Below are 20,428 nucleotides of genomic sequence, written 5' to 3'. Positions count from 1 at the left end.
AAAGTCCTGGAGTGGCCTAGCCAGTCTCCAGACCTCAACCCCATAGAAAATCTGTGGCGGGAGTTGAAAGTCCGTGTTGCTCGGCGACAGCCCCAAAACATCACTGCTCTCGAGAAGATCTGCATGGAGGAATGGGCCAAAATACCAGCTACTGTGTGTGCAAACCTGGTAAAGACCTATAGTAAACGTTTGACCTCTGTTATTGCCAACAAAGGTTATGTTACAAAGTATTGAGTTGTATTTTTGTTATTGACCAAATACTTATTTTCCACCCTGATTTACCAATAAATTCTTTACAAATCCTACCATGTGGATTCATGGATTTTTTTTTCACATTCTGTCTCTCACAGTTGAAGTGTACCTCTGGTGCAAATTACTGACCTCTGTCATCATTTTAGGTGGGGGAACTTGCACAATCGGTGGCTGACTAAATACTTTTTTGCCCCACTGTATAGTTGGAAACAACTAATCACTAGACTCTATGTATTTGTTTGTCTCTTTACCTCTCAGGAATCTTTATAAATTAACTGTAACTTATGTCAGGATCTTCCTACTATTCAACAAACATTGGAAAAAAAAAATGATAATGAATATCTTCTCATTTGTTTAATGGTGATGTCAGAAGAAATGTGAAAATACTGGAAAAAGTCTTACTCTGTTTCAGAGAATGGTCACTCATTAAGCAAAGAAAACATCTAGGAGTCTGCTGAAACTGATATAAAAATCCGATCCATTATCAAAACCTGGAAGGATCCACATAACTCTCCGCTTAACCATTGCTATGTTTAACTGTGAAAGTAAGACAGTTTCCACATTCATAATGCAGAGCACTTCTACATTCACTACCAGGTGAACTGGTCACACAGCACAACGCTGCAACAAGACATGAGGACTGTTTTCCAATCATGACGTTCCTACTTTATAAACACTCCACCTGCCTTCCGAAGCCTGGTTACATCTTCGTATTCCTCATTGTGTTTGTCCTGATTCTGATTATATACATCGTGGACATTCTGGATGTGAGTTTTTTTTTATTATTTGTTTTTGTAATTAATTTACTAGTTAATTTTCTTAATTTTATTTACTTTCTCAAAATCAGAAATGAGAAAAGAAAGAGCAACTAGCACAATTTAAAAAAAGGGGGGGGGGGGGGGGGGGTTGGGTGCATAATTTATTTTACAAAGACTCCTTTTGTAGCTTTGCTTCATTAGTTAATATAACTGAAGTAGAAACTTTAAGCTTTAAAGACTTCAACCCTGAAGTTATGGAGGACCTCGAGTACCAAAATGAATTAACTTAATACATAATTAAATATTTGTGTTAATTAAATAAATATACAAATTATTCATTAGATGTTAATACAAAAAGTACTTAAAATTCAATAATAATAATAATAATAATACATTTTATTTATAGGCACCTTTAAGACCCTCAAGGTTACCTTACAATAGTACAGAACAGTAGCAGCAATACAATACAATAAAACGTGGCAAAATAAAATTTAGGCATAATGTGAATAACAAAAAACTAAAAAGCATGAAAGTATAAAAGCTGAGCAAGGTAAAAATGGACTAAGACAGAATCAGCTGTATGAAATTTTGAATAGATACAATACAATACAATACAATACAATACAATACAATACAATACAATACAACTTTATTTGTATAGCACATTTAAAACCAGAGGTAGCCAAAGTGCTTCACATAATCCAATAAAATAGTAGTAAAGTACAAAGGTAGATAAGCTAGCAGGTGGGAGGCATTGATTAACGATTAAGTACGTAGATAAGCAAGCAAGACTTAATGATTAAAACAATAAAACAATATAAGCAAAAGAGAGGAAAGGGGAGGGCAAGAAGGGACACTTAAAAGGCCTGCTCGAGCCAGACACGTGAATGGTATGAGGGAGGTTATTCCAGAGGTTAGGTGCAAATGAAGCAAAGGCACGGTCACCTCTGGTTTTCAGCCGTGACCTAGGTTGCACCAAGAGCAATTGGTCAGACGATCTCAGCGTTCTACTGGGGGTATACACGCTAAGGAGATCAATAAGGTAGCTAGGTGTGATGTTATTTATGATTTTATAATTAAGCAGTAGGATTTTGAAATCAATGCGGTATTTAATTGGAAGCCAGTGGAGGCCAGTGAGAATTGGGGTGATAGACTCAAACCCTACGAGTACCAGTTAGAAGGCGAGCCGCGGCGTTTTGGACGAGTTGCAATCTATGAAGAAGGGCAGAATGAAGCCCAGTGTATAGGGAGTTGCAGTAGTCTAACCTGGATGTGACAGGCATTGATAAGCTTTTCTACATCCTCATGTGGTAAGTATGTCTTGGCCTTAGAAATTAAACGAAGTTGATAGAAAGAAGATTTAATAACAGAGGACACATGTTTCTCAAACTTAAAGGAGCCGTCCAGGTAAACACCCAAATTACTTGCGGAATCGGAAATCAGCAAAGGGCCCGAGGACACCAGTTAGATGGGCTCCAGGGGTGTGACTGTCAAAGATTACAATTTCCGCTTTCTTGTTATTAAGGATAAGGGAATTGCTCAGCAGCCAGTCTTTAACTTCATTTATACAATCGAAGAAGCGAAGCATCGATGAAGTATCATCCTCAGTCAATTCAAAATAAATATGAATGTCATCCACGTAGCAATGATCAGAGAGTTTGTACTTGTCAATAATACGACCAACGGGTAACATATATAGAGAAAACAGCACAGACCCCTGAGGGACACCACAGGTAACGGGGGCAGTGGAAGAGGAGTAGGTACCCATCGTGACAGAGAAGGACCTCTCCGATAAGTAGAATTTAAGCCAACTAAGGGCCATACCCGTAATGCCAACCAGATGTTCAAGCCTCATTAAGTGGATATTATGGTCCACCACATCAAAACCAGAGGACAGGTCCAACAAAATGAAGACCGCGGGGCACCCAGAGTCAGTAATTACAAGATCATTGAAGACCCTCAAGAGTGCCGTTTCCGTAGTTTAAACCCAGACTGGAATTTATCCCAGATGTTATTCACATTCAGATAGGTCTGAAGTTGTGATAGGACTATCTTCTTGAGGATTTTTGACAGGAACGGAAGTTGCGAGATAGGTCTGTAATTAGCGAGGTTTGAGTGATCTAGGGAACGATTTTTAAGACCAGGTTTCACTACGGCATGTTTAAAGGCAGCCGGAACACAACCCAGTGACAAAGAAAGATTGATTAGTGATAATATACAAGGCCCAATTACATTAAATCCCTCCTTAATAATGTGAGATGGGAGAATGTCGTGAACGGCCAATAATTCCCTTAAGGGTAGGAAGTGACACTGGTTCGAACTGAGCAAGTGTCATAGAGCAGCGTAAATCAGGGGCTTGGCACATCACCGGAGCTTTTAAGGTAGAAATTTTATCAGTGAAGTGATTTAAAAACTGCTCACAAAGATGAACAGTGGGTTTTAAGATGTGATTTAAAAGTGATGAGAGAGTTTGTGGTCCGGAGATCTGGTGGAAGTGCATCCAAAGTCTCGGGGCAGAATGGCTAAAGGCTCTGAGTCCCATGGCAGTCAGGCAACCAGGTGGAACAGACAGAAGGGAAGCTGAAGCAGAGCGGAGTGTACGAGGAGGCGAGTATGTGTGGAGAAGATCAGATAAATATGGAGGAGAGAAATTGACACGGAGGTGAACTGGAAGCCAGTAGAGCTGTTTATGAACAGGTGTTATACGTTCAGTGGATCTCATTCTGGAAACAACAAGTGCAGCTGTGTTTTGAACTGGCTGCAATTTATGGAGCGATTTATCAGGTAGACCATAGAGAAGAGAATTACTGTACCTTCCGTTTCTATTGCTCACCAATTTTTTTAATAAATTGCTCATGTTTTGTTTCCATGTGTCTGTTTTTGGTCCACAATCCAACCTCCACACAGTCTGCAAACACAGACTCTGACACAGGATTTGTGGTCCGAGACTTGAAAAAATACTTGTAAACAATTTAAAGCACAGCACCCAAATTTTTCCACAGACTTACAAACAAATAATGTGTTTGTTATAAGCTTTAACCTTCTGCCCAAGGTTCAAATTCTGAGGTTGATTCAAGTTTCTGTAATAATGCACTGTAAGTAATGATGTACTGTATGTGCAGCCATACTATGATTCATATCAAATCAAGGGAGGTTGAAACACATCTGTTGATCACTTTTTGAAGTATATTTGTAGTGAGCAGCCACCTATAATTCTATATACTTAAACATTACTGTTATGGTTGTGCTGTGTGGCAGGCAGGCAGGAGAAAGGACCCAAAATGCAGGACTCTCAAAACGGGACTGGAACTCAAAATGCAGCTTTATTGCTGGCAAAACGTCCTCGTAAAATAAACTCACAAAAGCAACACAAAACAAAACTCAGAACAGAGGCGCTGGAAGCCTCGACATAACAAACACACAGCATGTTGAGGGTACGACACGACAGAGAACAAAGGAAAACACAGGGCTTATATGCACAGGGAGTAATCAGAATGGGAAACAGGAGTACAGCTGGGAGAGATTAGGGCTAACAAGACAGGGGCAGGTAAAACTGAATACACAGACATAGGACTTGGACTAGCAAAATAAAACAGGAAATACGAAACAAATCACAAAAACGCAAACTTGACACCGAGAGACAGACTGAAAGAATATAACACATGAAACAGAGAAGACAGTGACTTAAACTAGAGGCCAGAACAACAAATAACGTCAAAAGAACACAACCAAGAATAACCCTTAATACAAAATCAGACCAGCACAACTCAAAAATCCGATCAAATCATCATTTAGAAAAAACCCAAAACAGAAACAGAAAATGCTTTTGACCCAGAACCGTGACAATTAGATTGTTTACTTTTAATTGATAACTACTTTGTAAGTGTACAGCATGCTTGCCTTACTGATAAAAAATATCTGCTGAAAAAAGTTATTAATCAAATATATAGAATAGAATTGAATTGAATAGAATTCAACTTTATTGTCATTGCACATGCAAAGGTACAGGGCAACGAAATGCAGTTTGCATCCATCCAGAAGTGCTTTAGTGATATAGATATATTACAATATATATTAGCAATAATATAGATATGTGAGTATATTACAGAAATGGGTCTATTATGGTATGTTATAATGTACACGGTATGAAGTATGTTGTGAATATTCTATAACTATAACAGGCTGTAGTGAGTACAAGCTATGAACAGGATATAAATTCTCTCTTCTGTAGCTCGGCATTAGCTGTGCTGTTGTTTGGTTTTAGGCAGCTGGTTAAGAGGAAAACTCAAAGTGATAGATTAAGGCAGCAGTCTTTACTCTTTTTGAAATTGGACAATGGATCAAGCAAGGCTAAAAATACACAGAACAGTATTATATGTATTCATTCCATGATTATTCTATTGAAAAACAAGGTGGCAGACAAACTGCATTAACCTATGAAAAACAATGAAAGAAGGGATACCTGCACAAAAATAATCTTTCATCATATTATGTTAAAAACTAAAGCTGAATTATGAATGAGTATATTTGCTATTTTTTGTATTTGCCACACAAATTTTTCAGTTTTGGGATAAACTGGACATCACCATCATCATCCCAGGAGCTGCCACTGTCACCCAACCTGCTGACATGTATTCTAACTTCTGCAAGTTAAAACCACTGTCCCCTGAGGAAGCTCTTGAAGAACACCTTGTACTAGAGTCCATCGCTTGGCCTAAAACTCCACCATTACCATCTCCTCTTTCTCTGAACAACACCAGTGATCCAGCCCATAGCACCTTCACCATTCTCCCAAGGAAGAGGGGAGAACAGTGGTACATAGGTGATAAACTGGAGGTTATGATAAAAATGTATGACTTTCAAGGCTATCCAAAGAAGTCCGGCGGAGATGTCTTACTAGCCCGGCTGCACAACTTGACTCTTGGTGCAGGTGCTGCAGGGCATATAACAGATTATCTCAATGGCACCTACTCTGCTGTATTCTCTCTACTCTGGGAAGGAAGTGCACAGGTTCAGGTAATGCTAACACTCATCTTGAATGTGATTGTAGGGACCAAATATGTCTGTGAAGGTTCTCAGTCATCCAGGTCATCGTAGTCTAAGGAGCTTGGAAAGACAAGCGTCTGGACTTCTTTAAGTTGCTTGAAGACGTTTCACCTCTCATCCGAGAAGCTTCTTCTGTTCCAGGGTCAAATGGTGGAGAGTCCCAGATTTAAACCTTGAGGGAGTATCCGCCCAAAGAGGGACAAAAGGACCCCTGATGATCCTCTATCTAATCACATGAGCCAAGGTGTGAAAATGGGTGTGGGTCCCAATCAGCCAGAGTTTCGGGTGTGTTCATTGTGAAACCTGGCCCCACCCTATCATGTGATTTCCTGAGGTCAGATGGCCCAGGATGTGAGTGGGCGTTAAGGCGTCTGGGAAGGATCTCAAAACTGGATTATAGATGGCAGAGAGTTGGTGTCATAAACCCCGCCTCTGTTCAAAGATGGTCGCTCACAGTGGACATAGATGCTTCTTTCACTCCTCTTTCAAACCATCTGAAGGTTCTCAGTCACAGACATATTGCCTGTTTATTGGTCATAATATTGACATATTGGTCATCCATCCTTTTGTCCCGCTTTGGGCGGATACTCCCACAGGGTTTAAATCTGGGACTCCCCACCATTTGACCCTGGAACAGAAGAAGCTTCTTGGATGAGAGGTGAAACGTCTTCAAGCAACTTAAAGAAGTCCAGACGCTTTTCTTTCCAAGCTCCTTAGAGTAGGGACCTCTTTCTTTCACTGTCTGTCCTTTTTTCAATCACTGGAAAATTTATCAAGGTTAAATTCAAGGTCAAGCTTATAACCGCAAAAAATGCGCGTGCTCTTTGTGAGCTCGTTCCCGGCTGGTAACCAGCGCGTTCTGCCGTCAAGGGCGATCATTGGTTAAATGTGATCATGTGACTGATGCAAGCCAGATCCTTTTATTTAGCAAAACTGTGATTAATAGTTAAATATTATTGTTGAGGGGCACAGACAGGACTCCGCACGCACACACACATAAAAAAAAATAATTTTTTTTTTTTAAAAAGTTGTCTCAACAAAAGGGCACTGTGGGCACCCATCAGGAAAGGGACGGGTGCTCAAGCCCCTCTATCCCCCCCTCTGCACTTCACTTTGTGTTAAATACATCACTGAGCTCAGCTGTGGTACCTGCATGCCTCAAAACCACGAAAATCATCCCGGTGCCAAAGAAGTGCACTCAATGACTACCGGCCGGTGCCACTTACGCCCATCTTCACAAAGTGCTTTGAGAGGCTGGTATTGAGGCACATTAATACACAACTTCCACCAAATCTGGACCCACTACAGTTTGCATACAGCCCAAACCCCTCCACAGACGGTGCCATTTTGTCTGCTCTTCACCTTTCTCTCTCCCATCTTGACAAAAAGGACACTTATGTCAGAATACCGTTTTCTGACTTCAGCTCAGCATTCAACACAGTCGTTCCCCAGGAGCTGGTAAAGAAGTTGGACTGACAAGGATAAACACCCCCCTCTGCAATTGGATCTTGGACTTTCTAACTAGGAGATAAAACCTCAGACTGAGTACAGGATCGCCGCAGGGCTGTGTGCTTGGTCCACTGCTGTTCACCCTGCTAACACATGAGAATACTACACAGTACAGCTCAAATCACATCATCAAGTTTGCAGATGACACAACAGTGGTGGGTCTCATCACCAACAACGATGAGTCTGAATACATAGAGGAGGTACAACACCTGGTGGACTGGTGTCAGAATAACAACCTGTCTCTAAATGTTCAGACGACTAAAGAGATGGTTGTTAACGTCAGGAAGACCTCAATGACCAACACCCACTGCACATCATCTGCTGTTAAGATGGTCAACAGTGTGAAGTTCCTGGGTGTGCACATATCAGATGACCTCTCTTGGAACCTGAACACCACCAGCATCATGAAGAAAGCCCAACAGTGTCTTTCTTAGGAAACTGAAGAAGGCCAGTCTCCCTCCTCCCATCCTCACATCAGTCCTCTGCTGCTACATCACTATCTAGTAAGGAAACTGCACCCTCGCTGAAAAGAAGTCTCTGTAGCGGATGGTGAGGACAGCAGAGAGGGTCATTGGAGGCCCTCTCCCACCCATCTCCCAACTCTATGACAGACACATCATCCGACGTGCGAACAGCATAGTGAAGGACACTTTCCACCCCTCACATGCACCGTTCTCCTTCTTTCCATCTAGCAGACGGTTTTGAAGGATCAAAACTGTAACAGGAGACACTGCAAGAGCTTCTTCCCCCAAGCAGTCAGAGCCCTCAACTTGATACCACCAAAGGACTGATAAACACATACACCTTTACAAACACCTTACAATACTCGTGAAAAAACTCAAAAACAACAAAAACTTACACAGTCCACCTGGGAACGATATGCTTATTTGCACACTCAGTCACGTAGGGACTAAACACATATCTAAACTAAACTACATTTGCACATCTTGCACATGTCTTTGTCGTGTCTCGTCTGTAATATCCTGACAATGACTCAACCTGGTATTCAATATCACTGCACAATCCACTTTGTATTGTCTCTGTCCTGTCTTTGTTTGTCGTACAGTTAGTATTGTATAGTTAGTAATTAGTACCTTTGTATCCCTTAATTTTACCAAGATTTAGCACGTTATTTATTTGTTGTTTCTAGTTTTATATCTCTTGGAGACATATCTTTCATATACTTACAAAGGCGCCGTGGGGGGAACAGGATGAAACAGAATTTTGGCACACTGTATACTGTGTATACTGCTGTATTGACAATAAAGCTCTTGAATCTTGAAGGTTGTGACTTTTGGTAACACACGTGTGGCCAGAGCTTCTTCAGATCTTTGGTTGAAGAGACAGGGTGACAGGGAAAACCCTTGTTGCAGTTCGGTGCGACTTGAAACCCACAAGATGTATTCTGAATATGGTCCCATCTCGTTTACTGAAAGATGTTTTTGACACTGTGGGTATGAGTTTACTGTCTACTGTCAATAGCAGTCTTCAGTCTGAGTGTGTCCCTACCGACTTTAAACATGCAGTGGTGGAACCTATTAAAAGACCTAACCTGGATCCAGCAGTTTTATCCAACTACAGACCAATTTCTAAATTGCCTTTTCTTTCTAAAGTCCTAGAGAAACTTGTCTTTCTTCAGCTCCAGACCTTTCAAGATAAAAATGGTGTTGGGTCTGTGTTTCCACAAGCCCCGCTGGTTTTAGAGACTTATTCATCATGAAAGAAAACAAGACAGTCAGCGATCGATCGATTACTTGCAAGGGAGGCCTCGTCTGCGTCCGCCACGAAAATGACCCCAAATCCGGCCTCCGATTGCTGCCTTTTATTGGGAACACAGTTCACACAAAACAATAGTACCTCCCCTCATAACCCCCCTTGGTTACAAAGACAAGGCAATGTGTGTGTGTGTGTGTGTGTGTGTGTGTGTGTGTGTGTGTGTGTGTGTGTGTGTGTGTGTGTGTGTGTGTGTGTGTGTGCGCAAAATGTCTTGTGCTTAAGACTCTACGTGAAAGTTAAAATATATATATGCTCAGTGCACAATGATAAATAGTGTATACAGTTACATAGTTATACATATCATACAAAAGTCCCCCAGGGGTCCATTCTTGGTCCAGTTCTCTTTTCTATTTATATGCTCCCTATGGGTTCAATTTTTAAAAAACAATTCCATTGTTATGCAGACGACTCACAGATTTACCACTGAAATGTAAATCTGTGAGTGCTCTGAAGGTTTTGCTAGATTGTTTGGAGGATGTTAAGGCATGGATGGCTTTAAACTTCCTAAAGCCAACCCAACAGAAAACAGAGGTGATTGTGTTTGGTCCACTGCGACTTTGGCCCTTTAAATATAAAAAAAACCTTTGCTAGGAACCTATGAGTGTTTTTCGACTCTAATGTTTGACAAACAGATTAATGTTGTAATCAAGTCCAGTTTCTTTCATCTTTGACTACTTGCCAAAGTGAGGCCATTTTTCTGTTTTGGAGACTTTGAGAGAGCTATCCATGCCTTCATTTCATCTTGCCTCGACTACTGTAATAGTCTTTACTCTGGTGTTAGTCTGTCATCAGTTAGCCATCTGCAGCTGGCCCAAAATGCTGCAGCACGGTTACTAACTGGCACACGCAAGCGAGACCACATATCTCCCATACTGGCTGTGGTGGGGCGTGGCCTGTGGTGCTGTGCAGGGAGGGCGGACGCACCTGCACGGCATCCCTATTCACGCCCGCCCAGTTAAAAACACGGGGAGTCAGGGGTTTGGAGTGTGGTGTGTTGTGATGTTAAATAAAATGGCTCAAAACCTATGATCCCTGGACCCGCCATGTCTCATTCCCATCACACTGGTGCCCAAACCCAGGACGCGGGAGAGGCTGCTCGAGCCAGGAGTGGCGGAGGAACCGCGTGAGAGGCTGCTCGTGCCGGGAGTGGCGGCAACGAAGGAGCCGCGCGAGGGGCTTCTCGAGGCAGCAGCAGCAGCAGCAGCAGCAGCAGCAGCAGCGGCGGTGCGTGAGCTGCGCCAGCTGGGAGAGGCAGCGGCGGAGAGGCCGGTGTGTGGTGTGGTCCGGCGTGCTGGACGCCTGCCCAGCTGTCCATGAGCCCCGGCTCAATGCCACGCCGGCTGTGTCGCTGCTTGCCACTGTCATGGTTCTCAAGATCTGGAGAGGTCGTGGTGTGTGTGTTTTTTGTCTTCGCCTCTCCCACCAGGGCGGAACTGGACCTTGATTCCCCGCCTCTGAACCTGCCCTGAACACACACCTGTGGCTCATTCACACTGATCCTGGCAGACTACTTAAGATGGCAAGAGAGGCTGCTTCCTCGCTGGAGCGTAACACTACCTAGCGCCAGTGTGGCCTAGCCTTTGGAAGTATTTCTTGTGATCACCTAGAGGTTCCTCCTCACGTTGTTTTTCTCTGTGTACAGGCCTTCTAGATTCCCTGCCCGTCTTCCCTGCTGTCTGGATTTCTGTGGATGTGTGTGAGTGAGCGTTTTGGAGTGGACATTCAGAGTGAGTTGTGGATTAAGTTGAAGAGGAGCATATGTACCCCGCCTTGGACCTTCCCCTCGGACCCCCCTCCACCCCCCGGAGCCCGGTGTTATCTGTCTCACTGTATATATGTAGATATCCTCACTTGGTGCCGCACTGAAAATAAACCCTCACCTTCTCTCTAAACTTCAGAGTCCTGCAAGTGAGTGCTCTGCCTAATAATCTGTGACAACCACATGGGTGGCCTCCGGTCCAGCTCCGTGGGCGACCCTTGGACCCACTTCATCACCGGCGCCGCTGGATGCATGGGCGGCCACCAGAACAGACACCTCCCTGTCGCTTGGCCAGGGCCCGGGGGCGCCGCCGGTCCAGGCTGATCCCCTCTCCCGCTCGCGGTGGGTGGAGTAGGTTTGGCCGGATGGCTCCCCGGCCTCAGTCGAGCGATGGGGGTATGTGGTGGGGCGTGTGGAGGGCGGACGCAGCTGCACGGCATCCTTAATCACTCCCGCCCAGTTATAAACACGGGAACTCAGGGGTTTGGAGTGTGGTGTGTTGTGATGTAAATAAAATGGCTCAAAACACTGATCACTGGACCCGCCGTGCCTTATTCACACCACACTGGCATCATTGCACAGGCTGCCAGTTAGTTTTAGAATTAATTTTCAGATTTTATTATTTGTTTTTAAGGCTTTGCACAGATTAGCACCCTCATAGCTTTCTGATCGCTTAAATTGGTACAATTTCATGATTCTTTTTCTTAACTCTTATCATGTCTCCCTATGTTTTTATTTTTTAATTATCTTAATTGTACAGCAATTGTGATATAATTGTGATATATAAATACATTTGACTTTGTCATTGTCTTCATGCTTGCATGCATGTAATCTGAATGAATTACTTACCATCAAAAAGAAAGTCTGTTCTAATATGGAACGCCAGGACTGCCATAATGAATTAATTAAATACACCATTAAATAATTAATTAAATGTGGCAATAATTAATTAAAATTGGAATTAATTAATTAAATAAATAGTTATGACACATGTAATTAATTAATTATTGACACATTTAATTAATTATTTATGTATTTCACATTTTAATTAATTATTGACACATTTAATTAATTATTGACACATTTAATTAATTATTTAATGATATATTTATTTATTTCATTTTGGCAGTCCTGACGCCTGGCTCTCGTCATGAAATAATTTTATCTGTCAGCCTCACCCATCAAACTCAGGGGGCGGGGTTAACGCTGCCCATGCAGCTTCTCTAACATTTGATTGGTTGCCGTGCAAAGTAAGTCAAAACAGGTCGATCCTAGAAAATCGATTGCTTGTGTAGACTTGGGGCAGCCAGTTATCCCAGAATGCAGATCAAATCACAAGCAGCAATGGTGGTGGTGTAGTTTTAAAATACCCCGTTTTTCTGTCACCAGCTACACTTTTAACAGTGTTTTAGCCGCGAATGTCGCGACGTACGTCTGGTCAGGTTGTCAACATAGAACATGTTTGCAAAAGTGCTCAGATGTTTTCAGAGATTTCACTAGCTCTGCTAACAGTTAGCATGCAGAGTGCACCGAGGGGGTACATTAACCGGTTTGTTTACATATTCCACTCTCCGTGTTCCACATGTTGCATTCGCAGATTCTCATTTTCACCGAACGATCGTCTCTTTCCGCCTGGTCTTGTGTCTCTGTGCTTCTGTAACATAAAGAACGAGCTGACATTTTTCTCACGAAACCAGCGATCAGCTCAGCAGACCCTCAGTTTACCTGCATGCATCCTCCTCCTCATCTGTCAGCTGTTTAACACCTGCTGCTAGTTCAAGAAACACGCCTAGTTACCTGGTGATAGTCACAGTTTAACTGGGCAGCCGGTGCTCGATATAACGCAATGTCAGCGCATTTTTCTGCACAAGATAAGTAAATATAGTGTTTTCCCCGAGCGCAGAGCTGCTGGAGCTCGTTTCCTTACAGAGCACTTTATAGGCGAACAGCTTTATCAGCGGCTGATGTCCAATCACCAGCACACAGCTTTCAAACCTCAGCTGAGTTTTAGCTCTCAGTGGTTAAACGCTGGACTTCATTCACTCAGGTTCTGTCTGTCGGGTCACGTTTACTTCGCTGTTTTATTTACAACTGAGCAAATCGGTTTGGCTGAGGTTAAAGTTACGTTTCATAACTGCATAGTTTCACAGACGTTTAATGGTTCACTGGCACATGTGTTAGACTGAACTATCATCTAAATATCATCTGTTTTTTAATAGTTATTCAACTGTATTCTAAGCAGCAGCTGTCTGTTAGAATGTGATTTTTTTTTTCTCTCTCTGTTGGCAGAGGTATAAAAATGCGCAGGAAAATCTGACGTGCATGGCGAACTTCACCGACGATATTTAGGGAGGAATAAACACACATCAAACATAAATGAACCATTTGCCTGTCTCCATAATTGAGAGAATTTTCTCTTCTTATGTCAACACTCTCTCTCTTTTTTTTTTCTTTTTTTTTTCTTTTTCGGTCATGTTATGTTTACCTGTCAAAGGCTTGTTACAAACTATGAAACACATCGTGCAGACTTCTGGATGTTAGAAGAAAACTAATACTGCTCATGAATGAGACTAAAGGCAGGAAGGTGTCCTTTAAAACTAAACATGTTAATAGGACCTCCCTGTTTATATCATAGTTTATGATATAGCACGTGTATTTCAGTAATAGCCTGCTGAGGCCACTATACGTGCTGGCCTCATATCAAATGTGAAGGCAGACTGAGTCTATGTTTGACGTTTTTTATATCTAATCTTCCTTTTCAAACATTTAAACAGCAGCGAGTCTGCAGCTGAGGGAATACAAATTCAAATTGTCGGAACAGGTTTGCTCGTTTCTTGGATTCATTTGGTGATTTATTAAATGTATAACTGTTATTCTAATCTGCTGCTGAGTCTCTTACACTTTTCTTTATGCTGTATATTTTCACGTCTCTGGAATAGTTGGCAGTTAGATAGTCAGCTGGGAAACTTTGTGTTAACTCATGGAGCTGAGGATATCGTGGATATGCTGACCTCGCTGCGTGGTGTACAGAGCGAGGTCAGCATGATTAATATTCACAATAAAAATATTAGCCGAACATCATGAAGTCTGTATGTGTTTCATAGTGTCGAACAACCTTTGTACAGTTAAAGCCAGCAGTTACTACATGACGGAAACACCAACGTTATCTCTTTTATGTGTTTATACACAGGTCACGCTGATTACTGAACAAAAACCCAAAGATCAGATGTTAAACAGATTTATTTGCTCTCTCTCCTCCTTAAACATGTTTTTAATGTTAGTTATAATTCAGAATTGGCGACTGAAACACGTAGGACACATAAGAACATCAGGAAATAAAACACCGATAAATATAACCTCAGTAAAAGAAGTCAGCGGGGGTTACTACAGCTGTGTACCGGGGCCTGCGCTTTGTCGGTGGGATTGCTTGCGAGGCGAGCGGGTCTATCCCACGCTTTGCCGTGAGACTGGGCAGACATCTCCGAAATCATCGAAACACTTTTGCAAAGAGGCTGTATCTTGACAAACCGACCAGACACATGAAGATTAAACCACTACATTCTCGGCTAAAAAAATATTAAAACGGTATTTGGTAACACACAAACAGGGTTTTTCAAAGCTCAGTTCTGTTAGCTTCCACATGCCGGTTGTTGTGTGCTAGAAACAATGGCCACCAGGCCAAAGCAATGGTTTTGACTCGATCAGCGTTAACCCCGCCCCCTGAGTTTGATGGGTGAGGCTGACAGATAAAATTATTTCATGATGAGAGCCAGGCGCCAAGACTGCCAAAATGAAATAAATATATCATTAAATAATTAATTAAATGTGTCAATAATTAATGAAATGTGTCAATAATTAATTAAAATGTGAAATACATAAATAATTAATTAAATGTGTCAATAATTAATTAATTAAATGTGTCAATAATTAATTAAAATGTGAAATACATAAATAATTAATTAAATGTGTCAATAATTAATTAATTACATGTGTCATAACTATTTATTTAATTAATTAATTCCAATTTTAATTAATTATTGCCACATTTAATTAATTATTTAATGGTGTATTTAATTAATTCATTATGGCAGTCCTGGCGTTCCATATTCTAAAAGGTTGTCGTCATTATACATATTTATGTGATACTGTTTCAACACTCTGATTCTTTGTCCTACCAGGTGATATTGGTTCATCCCAGTGAGGCAGTCACAGAGCTGCGCAGGATGAACAAAGAGGAACCTGACAGGATCTTCTTCAAGAGCCAGTTCCGCTCAAGCTTGTTCACTAGAACGACCACGTGTAACGTATGTTTACGTCCAACTGAGCAGCCTGTGTGTAACTACACTGACCTCCATACAGGTGAGCCATGGTTCTGCTACAAGCCAACAAATCTGAGTTGTAATGCCAGGATCAGCAACTACAATGGAGGATATAAAAAAAACCTGACAACTATGGAGAAGCTTTTTCAGAGGTGAGCATTATCTGTGGTGTTAAATTTCTGGAGTGACTAAAAATGTATATACTGTGCATAATACATTTAATTTTCTAGTTCAAAAAGATGTTCTTTCCAAATTTTGTGAAGATGTTAATTGTGTATGCTTTCCTTCAGAGGTGTAAATATGAAAGTCTCCATTCCGGCTTCAGGACCAGCCAGCGTCACCATTTTGCCAAAACAGAAAGGTACGCTAACATCTATATCTCCATAATGAAATATTTAAAAAAGGTTGTGATATATATTATAAGCAGTTGGCAGGTCAAACATTAATAAATAAATAAATTAAAACTCCCACAACATTTACTAGCATCTTCTTGATATTGGACACCTATAGGATGTGTCAAGGTTATTTTAAGAGTAAGTGATCAGGAGATCTGGAGAACTTTATTGATGCGTTATTGATAACACTAACAGCTGGGGGTGTTCTTATGAAAGCATAGTTCAAGATGTGGATGAAATTAACTTACCGTAGGGGTCTCTTATAAAATTACAAAGAAACTTCTGGGAATTGGGCAGTGCAGTGAGGTTTACCTCATTAAAATTAGATTGATCTCTCATGTAGAAGGGCAGATCGTTGGAAGCCAATCAATGACTAGTAATGGGAATTGAAAATAGCACAGTGATTCTGCTATAGAAACATGGACAGGGAGAAACAGAGGTGGCAACCTGACTGCTCATTAGTTTCTTACAAGTTGAAGTTCAGGTTCTGGCTGCTGGGCTGGGGTCAGCTTTAACATCATTCTAGAACACGCCATCGACCAGATGTTTCATGAAATCAAAATTAGAAAAATACAGCAATACATTTGTAAGAATTTGACTTGGGTTTGAATGCTACAGACAGGTTAAAGAAAGGCTTTGTTTTGGTCTTTTCATTTTAAGTTAAAAACACACACAATTATTTGTTTTCCTGCTTACCAGGTCAGTCAGAGGTGAGCAGCAGCAGTGGGGGGTCTAAACCCTCTGGCTATTACTACCAGGGTGTGTGGCGAGCACTAGATGGTTCCACAGTTCAACAGTTCAACACTTCCTCAGCCATCACTCAGTGTCTGAAAGGAAAGGTGGTCCATATGTATGGAGACTCCACAATGAGGCAGTGGTTTGAGTACCTTAATGCATCACTACCAGGTAGCTTCTCTGCAAACCCTTCTGTAAACCAACATTATGATGTTCACCCCATTTTATTCATGTAGCTTAACTTATTCCCTTTGGAATTCTTTTAGATCTAAAGGAGTTTAACCTGCATAGCCCCAAGTCTATCGGACCTTTAATGGCGCTGGACTATGCAAACAATATCTTTGTGACGCACCGCGCCCACGGTCCTCCTCTGCGTACTGTCAATGTCCCATCCATGGAGCTGCATTATATTGCCAATGAGCTGGACAATGTGGTTGGAGGTAGTAACACTGTAGTAGTTTTTGGCATCTGGGCACACTTTGACAATTTCCCTATTGAGTTCTACATCCGTCGACTGATGTCCATTCGCAGGGCAGTGGTAAGGCTACTGTCCAGGGCTCCAGGCACTGTGGTTGTCATTCGGACTGGAAATCCCAAATCTTTTACACCCTCTGGTGCATTTGTCAACAGCGACTGGTACACTTTTCAGCGGCTAAAGGCACTCAGGGCTGTGTTCAAAGGCTTCAATGTCCATCTGGTCGATGCCTGGGAGATGGTTCTGGCCCACCACCTGCCACACAACATGCACCCACAACCTCCAATTATCAAGAACATGATTAATGTTCTTTTATCCTACATATGTCCTCAAAAGGTTGGATAGATGTGTTTCAGCAGCCTATGCAGACACATCTTATCTATAATATGTATGCTTCAAATTCATAGGAGCAGACTATGGTGGCACATAATCTTAATAACTTTTTTGTTATGACAACAATAATTCATTTGAAACATGAGGGGGGGGGGGGGGGGGATGCAAAGCTGACATATTCCAATGTCTTCCTAAGAGAGGAAGCACCTGACAAATTATGCTGTCCCTAAGTTTGATTTTATGTAATTATATTTGAGCAGGTCGACTAATTACATCAGTCAGTCTTTCCCAGGCTGTGAGCAATCAACATAACTCTAGTACTGTCCATCTAGCTGGTTATTACAGTTGACTGCCAGCCTTCAATTTGTTTCTTCATTTTGCAAAATTTTGTAATTCCTTGTTTGAAAATACCGTGCACACTTTCTTGTTTTGTTTTTACATTGCAGATTGCTTGGAAAACCAAAGTGAAGTTTTTTCCCATTCACTGAACTAGCTAATTTGTATCTGAGAAGGGTCTTGTGACTGTGGTGCATGAATAATTTGTGGGGTTTGATTTGAGCTAATGAATTAAAAAGTATACATATACACACTGATTATTGTTTCACTATGTTGTCACTTATTGGCAGACCTGAAGTTAAATAAATAAAAATGCTTTTGAAATTGTTGCATCTTTAAAAAATAAAAAATTATCACAGCAGTGACCTCATGGCATGTGTAGCAAACAGGAAGTGGTAAAGGGGTCCTCAGAGTGTAAGCTGCCCACAATAATTCCTGATTTTTTTTGTACTTTTAAAAAAATCTGATGGTGTTCACAAAAACTCTGGACACGATTTTAATCACTTAAATTAATAAATTTTCAATTGCATATTTTGATATTATATAAGGTATTGACTTAAATACTTAGTGACGAGAGCCATGATTTTTAATTTTACATTTAATTTTTTTTCTGTATTTTAATATCATCACACCTGCTTGTGGACAGCGGATTTTTAAGGTAATGGTAATGTATTGTACCATTTAAAATAAATATATATGTATAAAAAATGCTAAATCATACTTTTGTTGTATAAACATTGCCTTGGTTTGTCTTTTAGGCAGTTGGGTAACACTTGTATGCATATTTTTAACCACAAAATTGGGTTTTATCTGCCGGACATGTTTTGTTCCTTATCTCAAGAATCACTGATTTTTGTGTGTTGCATTCTAGTGATGGGATTTCCAGCTCTTTTTAGAGAGCCGGCTCTTTCAACTCCCAACCGGCTCTTCAGGTTGTTTCGTTGCTTTAATTAATTTATTATTAACAACAATATAAAATTATGCACAAAATTAGTAATGTAAAAAAAAAAAAACCTGTGGTTTTATTTATGTATGTTTATATAAATATATGCGGTGGCCCCTAGAGACAAAACACGTACAAATTCCAAAATACATTTCTAGCGTTAACTGAACTTCCAAAACGGAGCTGCCTAGATCACTTAAATTACACAATTGAAAGCATGTGTGTTTGTGTATTTATACACAAGCATTATTATTACAAATAATGTTGTAAGAATGTTCATTTACCTGTTACGACCACACACTAAATCCGGTCGTTGGTACTTCCTAGCTTGTGTAGCCACAAGGTAACAAAAGCTCAACACTGCCCCGAGCATCCTGAAGCACTTCTGTTGTGTTTTTACGTATTTTGGAGTTTGTACGTGATTCAGAGGGTTTTTTTACGTGTTCTGGAGTTTTCAATTCAGTCTGTAACAGGATTACTAATATTCACTGTATTTCAGAATGACAAAACACAGATACTCACTACTTTCTTGTGGCTGAGACTGGTAAGTACTCACTAAATGTAACATTTATAACAGGAATAACCATGGACACTGTAAAAAGCTGCTCACATATTTAAATGTTACACTGGAGATTTACTTTTGTGGCAGTACTGGCACAATTAGTTCCTGGTCTGGGACCCCAAGGAGTGTGATGGTGTCACTAAGACTTCTCTACCTGTGAGGGAGCTCTGGTCTCCAGACATCATTGTTTATGAGTTGTAAGCACTTCAAATATAACATCCACCCAACTTCTCCCGCTTGTCCAGGACCATGGGGGCAGCAGCTCAAGCAGAGAAGCCCAGACTTCCCTCTCCCCTGCCACCTCCTCCAGCTTGTCTGGGGGAACACCAAGGCGTTCCCAGGCCAGCTAAGAGATATAATCTCTCCAGTGTGTCCTGGGTCTGCCCCGGGGCCTCAGAATCTGATCTCTGCTTGTTGCAGATGACGTGGTTCTGTTGGCTCAAAAACAAAAGCGAGGGGAGATGTGTGATTTAAGTAGTGATGAGAATGATCAAAATGTCTAAGTGTGTCAGTTGCAGGTGGGAAGCAGACCTGGATCAATCTCCACAGGCGGCGGTCGGAGTAAAATAATAGTTTAACATCATTAGAAACACCCAGGACGAGTTTTGGCTGAATTGGTTTACAGCTTCACTTCCATGTGTTCCTCATCCCGAAAAGCAAGCTCCAAGGATGTTAACGTCTCCCTGAAAACAAGAAATGCAGATCCAAAAGCAACAACATGGCAGGTCAAGAGACAACAGCAGTATCCTGAGCAGCGAGGGGTCCAGCAGCAACAGCAGTATGTGCAAAAGGCATCAGCAAGGAGAAAACACCATCATCATGACTGGATGGATGGAGATGCAATGGACTGCTGCAAGGGGGGAGACGAGAGTACAGTGGAAGGAGGGGGAGGAGACATGGAAGAACGCTGTTGTTTAGTGTGCGAGATCAAATTGGGCTAAGGAACCTGGGGAGGAAAACCGACTGCCTTTGAGTGGAGAATTGAAAAGTGTCTGAAACACTGCAAGGAGGAGAGGCACGCAAAAATCACACACACAAACAGAAAATGCATTAATCCTATTAAGACATATACACATGCAATGAAGACCAGATAACATCTTAAGCATGCGTTTCTGTTTTATCATCTTGTCCAGTTCACTTAGTGGGATGAGAGGTGATATGTAAACTAGTGGACTAGTATTATGTTAGGAAAGATGATTGAATGATAGCAGGTGCAAACAGAATGCTGTA

General features: G+C 41.4%; 1 protein-coding gene across 1 annotated transcript; it reads left to right on the top strand.

Annotated features, from left to right (window-relative positions):
• Positions 1–905: 905 nt before the first annotated feature.
• LOC308400364 (NXPE family member 3-like) lies at positions 906–17,369 on the top strand (the record flags this gene model as incomplete). The annotated part of the gene is made up of 6 exons (XM_080888009.1): positions 906–1,019; positions 5,574–6,026; positions 15,279–15,571; positions 15,710–15,780; positions 16,514–16,720; positions 16,816–17,369. The coding sequence occupies 6 exons, from the start codon at positions 906–908 to the stop codon at positions 17,367–17,369; spliced, it is 1,692 nt and encodes a 563-aa protein (XP_080744135.1).
• Between the last annotated feature and the right edge of the window lie 3,059 nt (positions 17,370–20,428).

This window comes from Rhamphochromis sp. 'chilingali' (genome assembly GCF_963969265.1).
Source record: "Rhamphochromis sp. 'chilingali' genome assembly, chromosome: 7".
NCBI lineage: Eukaryota > Metazoa > Chordata > Actinopteri > Cichliformes > Cichlidae > Rhamphochromis > Rhamphochromis sp. 'chilingali'.
Note: the sequence above shows the minus strand (reverse complement) of the source record. Positions and strands in the feature narration are given on the sequence as shown.